Source organism: Corvus cornix, chromosome 2 (assembly GCF_000738735.6).
Source record: "Corvus cornix cornix isolate S_Up_H32 chromosome 2, ASM73873v5, whole genome shotgun sequence".
Lineage (NCBI taxonomy): Eukaryota > Metazoa > Chordata > Aves > Passeriformes > Corvidae > Corvus > Corvus cornix.
Window position 1 is genome coordinate 94,871,503 of NC_046333.1, and position 16,435 is coordinate 94,887,937.

The 16,435-nt window shown below is 38.8% G+C and overlaps 1 protein-coding gene across 1 annotated transcript in view; it reads right to left on the reverse strand.

The window, feature by feature from the left end:
* Positions 1–1,182: 1,182 nt before the first annotated feature.
* ZNF407 (zinc finger protein 407) overlaps positions 1,183–16,435 on the reverse strand; it is a gene marked incomplete at its 5' end in the record, with an annotated part of 336,571 nt that continues 321,318 nt past the window's right edge. Inside the window, one exon of the mRNA XM_039569547.1 lies at positions 1,183–3,734. Within this exon, the coding sequence (XP_039425481.1) occupies positions 2,383–3,734 (1,352 nt within the window). The remainder of the gene's footprint in view (positions 3,735–16,435) is intronic.

Here is a 16,435-nt window from a genome sequence, read left to right on the forward strand (position 1 = left end):
GAGACAGTGCATGGAGTCCTTAAGCAGGATGACAGCACAGGAACGAATGTCACCCTTGATTTCTAATGTTACATTTGTAGGGCACTAATAAGTTAACTTTAAAGTGCACATTAAAAAGAAGAAGAAGAAAAAAAAGGCCCTAGGAAAATATTAGCTCTCCTGATCAGGCTGCACTCAGAGAAAAGTATCGTTAACCTGTGCTCCCAGGTAATTACAGCACATGGTAGGTTAGTGAATCCTTTCCAGTGCTCCCAAGCACAGGAACATCTACCACTGGGGCTTTTTTTTATGCAAAGGTCTGCTCTTTTCATTGTGCATACAATGTGATTGCTGGTTTGACACTGCAGGCTACACTGGTTTTATGAAGGATTAAATGCCACCTGAGACATATTTATCCTAAATAAATCACAAATGGTAAACTGCAGCATGTCAGTGTCAACACCCTGTACTGCAGCAGAAAGGTTAGCCATACAGGACTAAGCACAGCGAAGAATTAGCATCCAAGCTGCAAGACCACAGGGCTACAGTTAACAGGAGAAATGATCAAGAAGAAATATTTCCACTGAAAAACATTCAGTTTTTTGAACATCTGTGAGAGTCTTGCAGAGGGCCATCATTTTGTAAAGGTCACCTTTTTCCTGATAACAAACGGGAGTTGATCCTGTCACTGTTTGCTGAAGACAGTATTTAAGAGTAAGTGAACAGCCTGTCACTTTTAAGAAAGATGAGCAAGTCAAACTCGCCTAATTATGAATCTTGATGTCTAACTTGAAATTTACTTTTTTGGGGGGTTGACAAAGACACAACCTCAACTCCTGGAAAATTTGAAAAATAATAATAATAATAAGAGATGAAGAGGCAGCAGGATCTTACAGCCCCAGAATGAAGCACCTTTTCTCAGCAGCCCTATCAGAAAATACATTTTTAAACAGTTGCTTCAGGAAGGAACTATTGTTTTACCCCACCCCAACTTTCTTACAGTTGATAATTTTAAGATATTAAACATGATAGGAAACCGAGTTATCTCTAGAGTCAGCATGGCTTATACCCTAAACACTTAGACAATTATATTAAGCATGCATGAGGCACACTTCAGAAATTAGATTCTTTTATCTTTATCTATCTAGCAAGCTAGAGAAAGGAAAAGAGGAAAGAGAAAATGCACAGACATAACAGATAGCATTCGTTTGCTCCTGCTGAATGCCAGTTCTGTTTATTGTTTAATATTAAAAATCATGATGCTTCATTTAAATGCTAACATTTTATTTGAAAGACAAAAAAAAAAATCCCCAAACCTTGCCAGTTTATATTTTACAATTTTTCTAAAGAAACAGAAGCAGTTTTATCATGAAACAAATCTTTTCAACATGAACTTGCATTGAACAATTGCAGTATATCCACAAGTAAATAACTGACATTCTGGACTAAGCAAGAAATACAAGGTCACCTTTTTTTCCCCCCTACTTGTTAATGTCAATGTCAGAATTTTCTTAAAAAATCCTCCTAACATTTGAGAAGAAGCTCACAAAATGAACTGCAAAATGGTATTTATATGAAGCACTATTTAGAAGAAAAGCAAAACACTGACAGTGACAATATTTTTTTCAAAAAATGCACATTTCTTATGTAGGACTCTCATCTAAAATTAAGTGGAAGTTACAGGCATCAAGTTCTTCTTCCCGAATATGTATAATCAAGGATTTTCTGAAGTGTAGCTTTTTAGAGCTCTTCTTTAGGGGAAGTCTTATGTGTTACTATGAAAGAGTAAAGTACTATGAAAACTTTCATTTTAGATGCAAAAAAATCCTTGTTTTGATGACATATTTTTAGCTAAGCATGTTTTAAAGTAAGATTTTAGAAAGCAAAATGACACCTGTTCTAGTTTAAAATGAAGAAGGGCACCCAATACTGTATGTAAGCTTACCTGTTCACCTTGCTATTGTGGGGTTTGTATTTTTTTGCATATTTATCTGTTCACAAAATGTACATGTAAGTGCAATTATTTTACTCTTGTGATTATGTTATACAAAAACGACAGAAGGCAGGGAATTACCCTGAGAAAAAACAATATTAAGACAAAAAAAATCAACAAAGAAAGCACTGAACAGAACAATTCCTACTTTGGGCGGGGGGCTTTTTATCCTGTTTTGTACCCAAGTACTCTTGTTTTATAATAATGCCATATAATAGTTCTTAGAGCTATTGTAACGAAATTGTATTATCCTCTTCAGTGAACTCCTGTTAGCAGGGTACAGATTTGTTACCTGGCTAGGAGGAGGTTCTACTGAGAAGGCTTTACAGAAAACATTCCATGAATACAGTGCCTCCATGATTCTGGTAATATCCAGCTCTGCTCTGCACCCAGCCTACGAGTGAAGCTCTTCATGCTTCTTGTACTTTGTTATAATCTCTCTGGCCTTGAATTACCTGTGAGCCACCCTCTGTATAAATGACCATGCTTGTTAATTGTTCTCTTGCTCTATCAGGGGCTACAGTGTCTGCTTTTATAGCAGTACCAGCCTGCAAAATGTCTTGGGGCCCAGCTGTCTCTATCACAGCATGTGAGTACACACCAGGCTCATCCTGCATGTCTGGTGGCAATTCTGTGACGATGTAGTGCGTTGCACCTTCAGAGAAGTCACCATCAGAACCCTGAGCCATGGCTTGAACTAATTCTTCACTGACAATAATCTGTGATATTTCCCCATCCGACTCCACTAAATCCACGTGTTCGCTCTGGACACTGAGCGTGTGGCTACCAGCTTCCTGCATAATTATCTGAGAGCCTTCTCCAGCTACCATATGCACAGTTCCTTCCTCATTTACAATGACCTGGGTGACACCTTCTTTCATGAGCTGGTCGGCCGCAGCCGTGTCACACACAGCAAACTGCAACACTCCTTGCACCACATTCTTGAAGGCAGCCTGAGCTCTCTCCTGAGATGCAATTAGAGCTGATGGGTGCATGACCCGTGTCACTACTTCCATAGGTTTGGTATCTTCCTGAGTCTCCTGAACTTCATGGAACATTTGTATTTCTTGTCCCTCTGCATCACTGGGAATGCTGGGCACCTCTGGGTTCGGCATTTGCAAGAAGTCTTTGTGACCAGACCTGCATCTGTCAAGGAGTCCAGATTTGTTTTCCGTTTCATCCAGCTCTGTCACAGCACAAAGCAGGGCATCTAATGCTGAGGAGGACTCTGGAGGATGGACTGCAGCCTCAGAAGCATCTAAAACTTCTTGCCGTATTATCTGCTGCAGTACCGTGCTACTGGAGTCAGGAACTGTGTCTATTTGAACAGCCTCCTCCATGTCAGCTCCCGCTCCTTCAACCACCACCACCTGTGTGGCACCATCTGCTAGCTGCTCCGTCAGGATCTGCTCTGGAACCACACTACTCACGTGGGAGCCATTCTGGTTTGTGGCTATGACTTGCCCATCTTCTGTGATGTGGACCACCCTGGCCATCTGCCCTGCCATTGCCAGCGTCTGCAGGGTGGCTGCTGCTGTCTCTTCCACGGAGGCGTCGATGGCAAAGTCGCCGTCATAGCCTTGAATAATTATGAACTGCTGAACTTCTTCGGGCGACTGTGGCTGTCTCCTGCTGCCCCGAAAGGTCTTCTCCTTCACTGGAGAAACCTCTCCCAGTGCTGCCGCGGTAAAAGGGCTCGTGGTTTCCACAAAAGTTGCTCCTTGCCCCTTCAGCCGGCACTCATAGGACTTGGACACAATGCCTACAAGACAAAATACGCTGTTAACGTGGTATCATGGCAAGTATCAGTTCATTACTTTAACAAATTGTAGCTTAAATGGAAAAAAATTCCTTGACAATTTTAAAATTTCATTGGCAGAAAACATAGATAAAATAAGCAAATGAACAAAACCGATTTGCATGTTTTCCAAATAACATATTTACAGGTTGAAATAATTGCTGAGTGTAACAATTCTGCAGCTTATTAACAATTTAAATGTGTCTTTAAAAATATTCTGTATAAAAGAAGCCCAGATAAATACAGTATACAGTTAAAAGACATTAACACATCTGTTATAGAAGACCTTATCGGTGATATTTCAGTACTTCAGTAATGAATTTCAGGATTGTATATTACATTAAACATATCTTGGTGTGAAAAACTGTGGCTGATCTTCTTAATACCCTGTGATCTTCTTAATACCCTGCTTTTGTTGGTGAGGTGATTGCCATGCTGTCATTTTGATGACATTGTCTTCCCCTTCCTTTTCCATCCAGCACCTTCTCCAGCACATGTGACTGACTCAGTCACTAGCCCAGTTACCTGGAGAAAACACTCAGTAGTTTTCTTACCCCAAGCAGGACATTCTATAAAATCTCATCCAGAGAAACCCCAAACACACATCTTAAATTATTTCTGCATTAAATCAATTAACAAACTGTAATATCTGTAACCTCCATATTCCAACTGCTTGCTGTGCCACCCAGTTTGGTTTTGTGTCATTGAAGGTTTCATTCTCAATTCTCACCACTAACAATAAAGCTTCGGCAAGGCAAATGGTGCCCAAGGCTGTACATGGTCAAGGCCATCAACCTCCAAGCAGGGCCTGCGCCTTTTTGGGAAGACATAAATGAGAGGACCCTGTGACCAGCTTTGTGGACATTCATGGAAGGACAGCTCTATCCATAGCTGTCTCCCCATGGCACTGCCATCCAGAAGCACCCATGAAGCTCCTCCATGTGCTGGGAGCAAGCTCTGGGACACAACCAGGGCACACAGAGAGAAGAGTGGGTGCTGGACATTGCAAACGAGGTGAGGTGAGGGTCTAATGATAGATGGACCTTGGGAAGGCTGATGAAGTCCGTGCTGCTGAGACTATCCACACCCACACTCCCGTTTAAATTCACCTACACAAACTGAAATCCCATCTCTGGAATAAGAGGTGTAGCATCTTATCACTAACGCAAATAGCTATGCCATGGCTTGCTTGGGATAAAAACAGGCAAGAAAAAAAGGCAACACTTACAGTGAAATTTCAGGCTAGCACTGTACTTTCCAAGCCAGTTCTAGTGAACAATGTGCTTCATTGAACTCAAGAGACCAAGAAAATTATACTAAAGCTGGTCTAAAGGGGCTCTTTCACTCAAAGCATAGAGCTGTCAGACCCTGATCCCACAGAGAATTAAAATGGGCTCTAAGAAACAGACTCATTTGCTTAAAGGTAAGTTCACACTTAGAAGCTGATTTACTCCAAGACTGAGTACTTGGTGCCTTGCAGATTCTAGCAACTTGATTATGTTAATGTGCATATCAAGCTAAAATTCCAAAATAACATCAATAATTTAAAGAGTGAGCTCTTATACTGGTATCCATCCATCCATCCATCCATCCACCTATCCTTTTTTCTATTACAGAGCTTCTGGTAGAGAATTGTACTGTGAAGCACAAAGAAGTAATTTTGTCAAGCTGAAATGCTGCAAATCACCTGCACAAGTCTAAACTGATGTTACACAACTTTCTTATTCCTAGTTTGCAAGGCAGGTTATCTTTGGAAAAGAAAATTAATGATTTAAACCATTAGAGTGTTTCCAGGTGATGCTGCATAAAAATCTGGCACATGCAATTGAAGTACATTTTGTCTGGTATAAGCAAGAAGTAAGCTTACTGTAGTACGACTGGTTCTTATTCCCACTTTTCCTGTGCTCTCTGTAGGCACTGACATTCACATGACCCCCCAAGGAGCAGAAAAATAGGAAGGGGAAATCAACATCAAATGACAATTATCTTAGCTCCTCCACATTTTATAATAGAGTATAAGTAGTTCTCTCAGGAATCTTGCTTTGTTGACAAGATAAAAGAGGAGCCGGCAATGATGTGGCACAAAATCAAAATAACTCCACAAATCATGCATTTTCCACTGGATTTCAAAATCAAAATAACTCTACAATCATAATTTTCACATGCACACACACTAAAATCATGACATCTTTCTCCTAAGATCATAATAATTTATGTACAGAAAGCAGCATCAGTGTATCGGTCTGGGCTGGGGAAGGGAAATAAAAAGGAAATTCGCCCTGTTTTCATCTCCTCAAATAAATGCCGTGCCTGTGAATCCATGCAACTCCAGTCTTTACTGTGCAATTGAATGGGAAGTCTCCTGGGTGAAGAGCTATCTGGTGAATCCCTCGCAGCACTGATAATTATGCCATTCTGACTGCTTACTTAATCTATTTGAATCCAGAGGTGAGTTAAGCCACTTCCTGACCATTAAAGTAAACTACATGGGTAAATACTGCTGTCATTGAGGGGTGTGATGAAGCTTAACTACACCAACATCTTAACCTCAGCTCAGTGCAACCCCAGCTATTCCATCACAGTTCATAAATGCGATTGCAGGTCCATCTTTTGATTCAGCAATTTAATAACTTCGAGTGCTGTCAGTACTGCTTTGAAAAATGGCTCCTATAAAATGTAACAGCCTCAATCAGATTGTAAAAGATTCACCCACTGAAGATTCTTCCATTTCAACTATAATGAATTAATGTTGAGCTGTGTAGAAGTTCAAGTGTCATTTAAACTAATGTGAATCTACTGTAACTTAAAATTTTAACTGGACTATGACCAAGAATTTACTGGGAACATCAACTTCAATTTTAGTGATTTTTCAGGGTAAATATGAATTGCAGATTTTACTGGTTTTCTTTTGTTTTAACAGTGGAAAGCCAAGTAGGGAAGATATTTAGAAAACAACAGATTTTGAGGCTTAGCTGCTATTCCTATAATGAAGCACTGGAATCCAACACAACATTTGTCAGAATTTTTATGTATTTAAGGAATGTCACATTATTGGACTGTATGTAGCAACAAACCACGTTGTCCCAGTAAATCCAGCCTGCCTCTCGCCCCCTCTTAAAAACGGGTAAAGAGAAGGGGTAAGTGTTGGCTGACACGGCAAACATAAGCTGCAATACAAGCCCACATTAATATTAGGAAAAGTGGACTTGTTGCTGATTGCACGTCATTGCAAATTAAGAAGATACACAAATAGGCATTAAAATGACAAAATATAATGATACCAGAGCTCATATTCAGACAATTTGTAAGGAGGTGTTTCATATCTAGGGGTGCAATGATCAGAGAATTGGTTTCTTTCCAAGAAGTCTGTCATTTCAGCAGAGCCATTATTTATCAGTTGGGGTCCTGAGCGACTGTTAGTTTTTTATTTGAAAATGTCAGAATATTTTAGACATTAAATCCATATTTGCAGGTTATTTTAATTCTCTCAGACCACAAACTCCTGAAAAAGGGCTAAAAGAAATGCTTTGATGTTTAATGTGCGTCTGGGAAACTACAAATAGGGCTTAGTACCTTTTCCCCCTCTCTCTTACTCAATACCTGACTTCCTTTTGTGTGTCTGTTTTATTCTTTTGTTACTGTCATCATTTGTTCCCCACAGAATAAATACCTTATTTTTTTGTTAAGCTTACATTTAATTAAAATGTACAGGATTTGTGCAGTAAACTCGAATGAAACAAATAAAACAAGGGCCCCCTCTCTTGAAGGCATACGTTGTGAATGAAAAATGTCATTACAGACTAAAAAATTTTGCAGTAAACAGGGCCTACAGAGAGAAGTTTCCCCCGTAATGACATCCATAAAATACACAAATGGCACTTTTAGTACCATCCTGAATATGGCATTTTCTGTGCTCTACACACAATCTAAATGGTTTGATCATAGAGCATAATACTCCATTGGGTTTATAGAACAATCAATGTTCCATAAAATGATGTATTTATCCAATAGTAGGCTCAGCAGTTACTGGTGTATGACATTGTAGGACACTGGCTTTGTACTGTTCAGCAGCACACATGCTGGCTGTAAAACTTATCTAACACTACTTCAACAACTTCATCTCATCTGTGTCAAGTAATTTGTTGAAGCCTCAGCTTGGTTTAAAAAAACTTGTAATAAAAATTCATAGAATTTTCAGGAGAATGAAAGCTGATGACAATAGAAAGGTCACATTGTGGCGCCACTCGTGGGGTCGGGGGTCAGCCGCAGTTCTAAAACAGAAAGTAGATTTCATGCATCGTGTAGCAGATAAAGATGGCATTAAGGAGACTTGTCTCCGAAAGAGACGCATAATGCGTGAGGAAAGTCTGGGCTAATATTATATGTAAAGCACCACTTTGCTCTCAGCCAGCAGCCTCTTTAGAATTCTAATCCTTCCCCAAAACTTGTAGCAAGCGGCTGTGTGTGGTGAGGCCGGGCTGAGGACATCCTTCACAAGGAGCACCTTTAGGACAAAGCAGTAAGTCATAAATGAAATAATCTGTTATGGCGATGGAAATGATCTGCATTTACACAGCTATCTTAAAACAGCTATTTTTCCTTTTCTGTAAAAGTTCTAGGAGGCCTGATTTATAGTCCCCTATTAAGCAATGCTTAATTTTTCATACTTTGGTGATTAGGTATATTATATATTGACACAAACAAACATTTCGTACCTGCTAAAATGCAACAAATATTAAATAATGTGAACGCAAAGAAACATCTTTTCCTTCAATTAAATACAGCCTGTAAGGAATTTAAAAGATATAAAAAATTCGCCTTATGTCTAATATCACTTGAACAAGCAACTGATTTTCTTATTTTAAAAGTTATTCTCTACATGGCAGAACAATATATTGAATGGTATAGTAAGTCCAGTTTTCAAATTCATAAAGTAATACAACTTATGCCTTGACCAAGCTACAAGTTTCTGCTCTGTTTTCTTTTAATTATTTTTGTAATGATCTCTACTTCAATTAATTAAGTACAGTCTAAGAACTGTGGCATAACGTCATAACTTCAGGATTTCCTTGATTTTCAGAGGCCATAATGATAAGATGCATTTTTCAGATCTCTGTTCCTTGACCACAGTAAAAACTGTTCTTTATCGTTTGTAAGGCTTTTATGTGCAAGCAATGGGCCAGCATTTTTAAAACCAGCTAGTTAAGCTACTAAATAAGAGGTTGTGAAGGCTCATTCATGTCTTCTGCTGAAAGAAAGAACAGATGATGGGTCAAACTGAGAAGTGAAATAAATCTGCAACCCAAAATGGCCCTGCTACAACTATTATGTCCACAAAGGCAGCAAATATTTGTAAAGCAATACAAATAAGTATACCTATAGGGGACTTAACCAGCTCCCTAAGAGACATAAAAAATTCCAGCATTGACGCAAAGTACATAAATCTCAAGAGATACCAATACAGCAAGGCTTCATTTTTTTCCCTTTCAACATATTATTACTGAAAAAACCAACCAAACAAAAAAAACCCCAACACCACAAAAATCCCAAATGATGTTCATAGTTCATTTTATACTTAAAAATCCAGTAATGTCATGTTGCAATGCTGAAACTCAAAAAAACCTTAGCTTCTAGTTTCATCCTTAACCACTCAACCATGTTTGGAAACTTCTAGGTCTTCTAAGAACTGCTTGAATAAAGGATGAAGTTTTAACATTTAAGGTATCTTAAAACGCAGCAGATGTCCTCCAGCTTTTTAAAAATGTGAAAGAAAGTCCGCTTGTCGTATTTTTTCTTTTGAAAAACATACTGAAATTTCCTGCTTGCTATTTTTACCTTTCACATCTTACAGAACTATGTCAACGACCAAAAAAAGACACGAAAGAAAAAACAACCACCAAAATAAATAGCCAAGCCATTCAATTGGGGTGTTTAGGCAGTTTGTTCAGTTTGGTTTAGTTTTCCTTCAGTGTCCAGTTAACCTTTGGGAAAAGATCTTCTCTAGGAAAAAATTCCGTTTCTCTTTTCCTGCACTCAAGGTCAAAAATGAACATTGTAGAGCCCAGTGTTACAGAAGGTATGCAAATAGAAATATACATACCAAAACTCCCACTGATCGTGGCAAACATGTACAGTGTTAACATGCAGAATTTACAGCTGCCTAACCTGCAGAGCAACTGGTTTTCTTGCAAACCACTTTTTCTCTTTACCTATTTGCCACCATGCAGGCTGCTCTTCTCAACTCCGACGTGTGAGCAAAAACCTCTCTGTGGCATTTGCAGCAATTACCTACACAGGCAAGCAGCACCAGGAATGTATCTGGAGTATTTCAGCTACCTCTTCCAGTGCAGCTTAGCAGCTTGAGATGAGGATAGCCAGCCTGGACATTTCTTGGCAGTCCAGCTTCAAAGACTACTCTGGCCCTCAGTTTGGGAACAACTGACATTGATGATATTCGGATGCACTCTTTCTGTTTTATCCCCTGCAGTGCAAATGGAAAGTGCATTTTTAGCACTCCTAAATCAGAATCCCAATTTCCAGGGGTTCTTGTTGTGCTTGGCCAAACCAGGGATTTCTGTTTCCTAGGCAGACAGAACATACAATATAATAAGAAAAATAAGAAACTAATTTGAGAAAAATCAGGGGAAAAACCCCCCAAGCTCTGCTCATAGGGAAAATGATCTGGATTTCTGAAACAGGGATAGTCCCAGACACTAACAGCTTTGTCAAGAAAAGGAAAAACCCTTTTTGTCATTGTTATCTCAGCAAAAGTTTTTGTTTTTCAAGAATATATACATTCAGATCCTGGCTTTATAAACATTTATTTATCAAGCGTACTGCTTACTGCCATAGTTAGCCTCAATAGTCTCAAAGGGACTAAACATGGTTGCTTGCATTATTCATTGTGTTTGCATAATCAGGCCCTTGGGATTAACAATTCTGAAAATGGCTGGCCTTCCCTAATGTTTGATGTACATATATGCACTAAAGAGAACAGACACTTGTAAGGAATACCTAAAATAACACATCATGTTATTAAATGATCAAGCAGAAATTATATTCTTCAGCATACCTATCAACTATGAGTATCATGATTCTCTGTATTTATCTATTCTGATTTATGCACCCTTTCAGTAAAAAGAAGCACCTGTTCTTTGCTTGAGGGCACATCTCAACCCATTTAAAAAGCACAGCAGTTTTTAGGAGGAACGCTTGGGAATAACTACAAATAGTAAGTTTCCCTAGTTCTTTTTGTTAGTTAACACAGCAGAAACTACCATTTCAAATGTGATAGCCGTATCTGTATTTCACTTATAAACTCAACTACGTTACAGCTATATTCATATCTCTCCAGAATAAATTATGGGAAATAACCATTTGTCTTCATTGTAGACACTTTTGCATGTATAGTAGAAAACAAACCTCTATTCGATAACTGCACAGAGGCACCATTAAAATCAAATTTACAGTAAACAGAACCTGCAGCTGGGGTAAAACACTAACTGTTAGTATTTTAATTATCTGCGAAGCTTTCGGAGGTCTAACATCTGCTCATAGCCAAATGACAGCAGCTGCTTGTGTACACTTAAAACAACATGAATTTCTTCTATAAATATTAAAATGAATTGTATGTCGCATGTTCTTTGCGACTCCATTCCTATTAAGCTGTTTAAGTATACAGGGTATTTTGAACTTCTTTCTTGTGGCAAATTCATAAAGGGCTGACCTCCTCAAAAGAATGAGAGGCAAAGGCAGCAAAAATTCTTGAGTCTGTAAATTGAAAATGTTTAGAGACAGTACTGGAGGTCACCCTCTGCCAAGACACTGCTGGTAAACGCTAACAAAACATCAGCGGTAAGTTCTGATCATTGTGCACTACAGTAACTTCAAGGACAAGACCGCTCAGCATGCAAAGTGTCAGGAGTCTATGGGATGGCTTTTATCAAAAGCTAATGCTCATCTAATAATTGAAGTAATTAATGCATTATCTAACCTGGAAAAAAATATTCTGTTTCAATGTCCAAAACATTGGAAGAGATGAGTGTACTCTCTTTTGTGGACTTCAGCAAAATCATACTGGAATGATCCCTGGTTCACATGATTAGAAGCAATAAACTGCAATGAGGAAGGAATATACTGGCCCAACATGAGATTTTGCTAAAAAGAGCAAGCTTCATAACTTAAATTTTGCAGCTTTGTATCTAGGCACTGACATACAGTTGATATTTTCCTTTTAGTCTCTCACCTGCTTGGGAATATAGGAAAGAAAACTGGAGGAGTGACACACATTTAGTTAAGCTGTAGAGTCTGGCACAGTGAGAGGAAGAGAGTGTTACAACCAGTTTAAGAAGAAAACAAGGAAAGAGATTTTTATAGTTTTCACTTTACACGTTTTCAGTGGAGAAAGATCTATTTCTTTGCTTTTACAGCATCAAGTGTAACGCCAGTGGCAAATAATATTTATGTATTTTCGCAATAGATCTACAGCTGGAAAGGAGCACTACAATAATTTAGTCTGAAAGCTGTAGGTCATGCCAACCTGTGTTTTGAAAAAAAGCCCCAACATGATTAGACGCTTCAGCCTTACATGTGCAACCACAGCACAGGGTAAGTCACGAGTACAGCTGCCTCCACAGTGGTACCTGGCTTAAGATGAAGGTGAATTAATTGTGAAGGCAATTCCCAAACTTCTGACATCAGATTTCCCACCCCAAAAAAGTCTGTCTCAGTGCAAGGGAAATAACAACATCTGAGGAGGAAGGAATAGGGTTGGTTATAGATAGGACAGTTTCTGTGCACAGGCCTTCCCCTTTGCTGGCCCCTCACTCTTCTTGAGGCACTTGACAGCACCAACACCTACCATGCCCAAAATTATGAGTGTCAGAAAACATGCTGATTTTTCACCTCAGAGTGTCACAGGCCTAGCAGTAATGCTGGGATTACTCAGGAAGCATGAAGCAGGGGTACTTGCTGGTTCTGGGAGGTTGGATGGGAAACAGCGGCTGGAGAGATGGGTAACTCTTTTATACCACTTCAAAGGGTCAAGTTCATGACAAAGTCTTTTTTTCATGGTTCACCTCTGGTGAAGGATGGAAGCAGCATATTTCCAGAATATCTTCAAAGGAAGAGCTGTTCATGTAATTGACCCTTCTGCTGACAGAAATATATTTTCAGTGCTACTGATGGAGTAGCACTTAAATGAACTGTCTTCCACTTCCAGTGTTAGAAAGCACGAGGCAGGAGGTAGATGAAACAAGACAGAAGATACCAAAGCTGGTGCTTTCTGTGCTGTCACTGAGCACTGTCGATACAGGAACTGCAAGATGGTCTGTGTGCCTGGGCTGCATGGGAAATGCAAAGTAAACTGTTGCGCTGCAGCTCTCCCAAAGGGCTCAGAACCTCCTCACCAAGCTGCTTGCGCTTGGCTGCAAAGTTGTGTGTTCAAGAGCTGGATACCACACTACTGTGTTGACAAGTCCACCTAAATTGTTGGTTAACTAGAGGTAGAAATCAACAGCTTTTAGAAGGCATATGGAGCTAATACTAAATTGGAAGCGCTAACATCAATACAAAGAAAACCAGGATGCAATGTAAGTAAATAAGAAAATAACAATGTAAGATTGAAGTTGTGCTACTGCACACTAGCACTTGTGGAGAAAGTAAATATGCAAAAATGATATTCAATGAGAGAGGAGTCCCTTGAGAACTGTAATGCTGAAGAAATTTAAAGAATGACAGCGTTCATCAAATTACATGCGAGTTTATGAAATGTAAAACAGGAAAAGAAAACAGGCCAAAGCAATTTTTGATTGCACATTCAAAGGCATGTCTGCTGCACGTTGTTCTGGTACAGATGCAACTAAATTAAGTCTTGACCTTTCTAGGAGAGAGATCTTGACTAAAGAATATTCAGAATAGTGAAATAAGAACTGTTAGAAGTCTGACTTGAATGGAAATATTGAAGGTTTAAGTGCAGATATTCTGGCTACATAATCTGCAAATGCTGGAGAGGGAGGAAAATTTTTGTCCCTATTAGATAAGCATAATCTGATTCTGATGAAAGACTAGAATGTTCATGTCATACTGCAGGAAGATGGTTAGACATGGTGAGAAATGGAAAGTCAATTCAGCTACCTTGTCCACTTTCAAGTGCCAGGGTAATGAAGCTCCCAGATGGAACAAATAGACTGCAGTAGTTAAGAGTATGACTTAACCCAACTCATCACCATTTATACTGCAAATCCATGCTATTCCAGAACAGTTCAGTGAAAAGGAACATGGGCTTCTGCAGGAACTACTTAGATAACTTTTGTAAACATCTCCATTCTGAACTAAAGTTCACTTAAGATTGTGGTGCCTTAAGTCTTAAAACCCAATGAACTTGCAATGACTGACAATCATAAGAAGCACGAATCCTAGTCAAATATGGACTAGTAAACAACCCCTGCCACTCTGTTAGGTCATTTCATTAGCTCTTCTAATTTTTTTCCTTCCTGAGACCCAACTTAGACTAGGAAAAGAGGGAATATTTTAAAATCAAATAATGATCATATTTTTCTAAAATATTTTAAAATGCCACTTAGCTCTTAATTCTGATAGCACTTGTTCAAAGATTTATAATCCATATCTGTCTCCCACTGAAGACAAGTAATGCTTAAAACCATGTTAACTAAATGATTCCAAGTGGTTAGAAAACACTATGGTTCACTTGTCTATAGCAAAATGCATGCTGCAGTGAATGTTATCGTTCTGCTGTTACCTAGGACCTGGTACAGCATCCGTAGTGGTAGCACAAATGGAGCCCAAGCACTTTTACTATTGCTGGAACTTAGCTCACATTTTTTTGTTGCAGTAGACAAAATTTCAGAGGAATTTGCAATCATTTGTATGAAAGCAGTAAAGCTTGTGATATGTGGCAAAATGGAGACCCGATAACACCCCCACCAAAAAAACCCAACCAAACAAAAAACCAACTCCAGAAGCCTGAAGCTAGATATCTGGAAGATCTGATTTTCAAAACCACTAGGAAACTAACAGCTCATGCTGACACTTTTTGTTAAAAGGTTCTTATTTCAGCTACCTTTTTAAAAAATACTTCTTACTCTTTTTCTAGCTACTGTAGTTCAGTGAGCTCACAGTTTTCTAACTTCCAGCATGGAGCAGACAAATGGCCAGGACTCCTTGTGGTTTGTTACTTCAAATATGTGCAGATTACAGAGCTTCGGAGCAGCCCATGGCATCACAGGTTGAAAGAGCTGCTGTAAGTCTCAGGTAGGGCTTACAGATTCTGTAGCTATTACTTTTGGGATATGTTCCAGTGCTTCAAAACCCACCAAGGTTCACCTTTTCTTTCTGTGTCTCCAAGTACCCTTAAAACATTATTCAAGTGCTTCTACTGAAATAAAAAGACTCTAAAGGTATTTGAATGATATTATTTTCTTTATAAAAAGAAAATGCACATTTGAAAATGTACACAGAACAAAAATTGTATCAGTGCCTAAAAGAACAAGCTAAAAGAAGTCCAAAATTAATGTTTTTCTTCTTTCACGTTATTTTTTTTTTAGGGCCTCTTTCACAATAGAGTGAATTTTATGCAAAATTTTTAGGTCTCTTTGCTTAAAGCTGATTTCTTCAATGTAGAATTAGGAAGCAAAATAAAATTGTCCTGCTTTCCACTAGTGCTAGGCAAAAGAACATGCAAATGCAAACTGAACAGAACAGACTTAAAATCTAATGGCACCTATCTAAAACTGTATCTCCTGAATTGCTCACAATTGGTAACACACTAAGTAACACCATAAAAATGAAAAAAGCATTATACTAACTTTTCAGTCAGAGAAGTGAAAAACAACAAGAAGTGTGTTGCCAGGGTCACACAAGAATTCCCAGGTGTGCTGAGTCCCAATTTTACGTCTTAATGACTGCATTATCATTTCTTAGGAGAGCCTATTGTCAACTCCAAGAGTTGAGGTACTCCATTTACCCACCGTGAAGATCTAGTCACATCATTGCAATTTTCCTGATAATGCCCTGTCAATGACTCAACCCCACGTTCATGAGCAGAGAGGAGTTCAGTGTCCATGTATCCTATAATGAGGAATGCCGGGCTGCAGTCTCTGCTGAGATTGTCATAGGTGTCCACTGATACCATCTGCAATTACAGAATTCTATGAGATGGAAACTGGTTCATTATGAAAAAGACTCAAGTCTACCAGCTCATTTCACAGATGTCAGATGGCAGACTTCCTGCTCATCACAATTCTTGCAAGCGCAGAAGAAGGGGCCTGTAGTTAGACTTTTGGGAATTAAGCATACAGGTAATGTTAAGCATGGGCTTAAATGTTTTTCTAAGTTGGACCCTGTTAGCTCCAATCTAAGCCATTCAAGACAGGGACATAGATTCTTTAATTTCAGCTTCACAAGGGCCAAACCAGGAAGGCAGAGGAAGGCAGACATAAACTTAGCTAAAAATCCCTTTTGCCATCAGCCAAATACATCTCTCTCAGACTGAATTCAGCCTGATTATAACTAAGCAAAATAATTACATGAATAAGGATACAAAATAATTACATTTTCAAAAGTATCAGCTGAATTCCATTTTGAATTGTCACCTATTCAAATAAATGAATAATATATACATTCCTTCTAAAAGGCTGAAGTACATT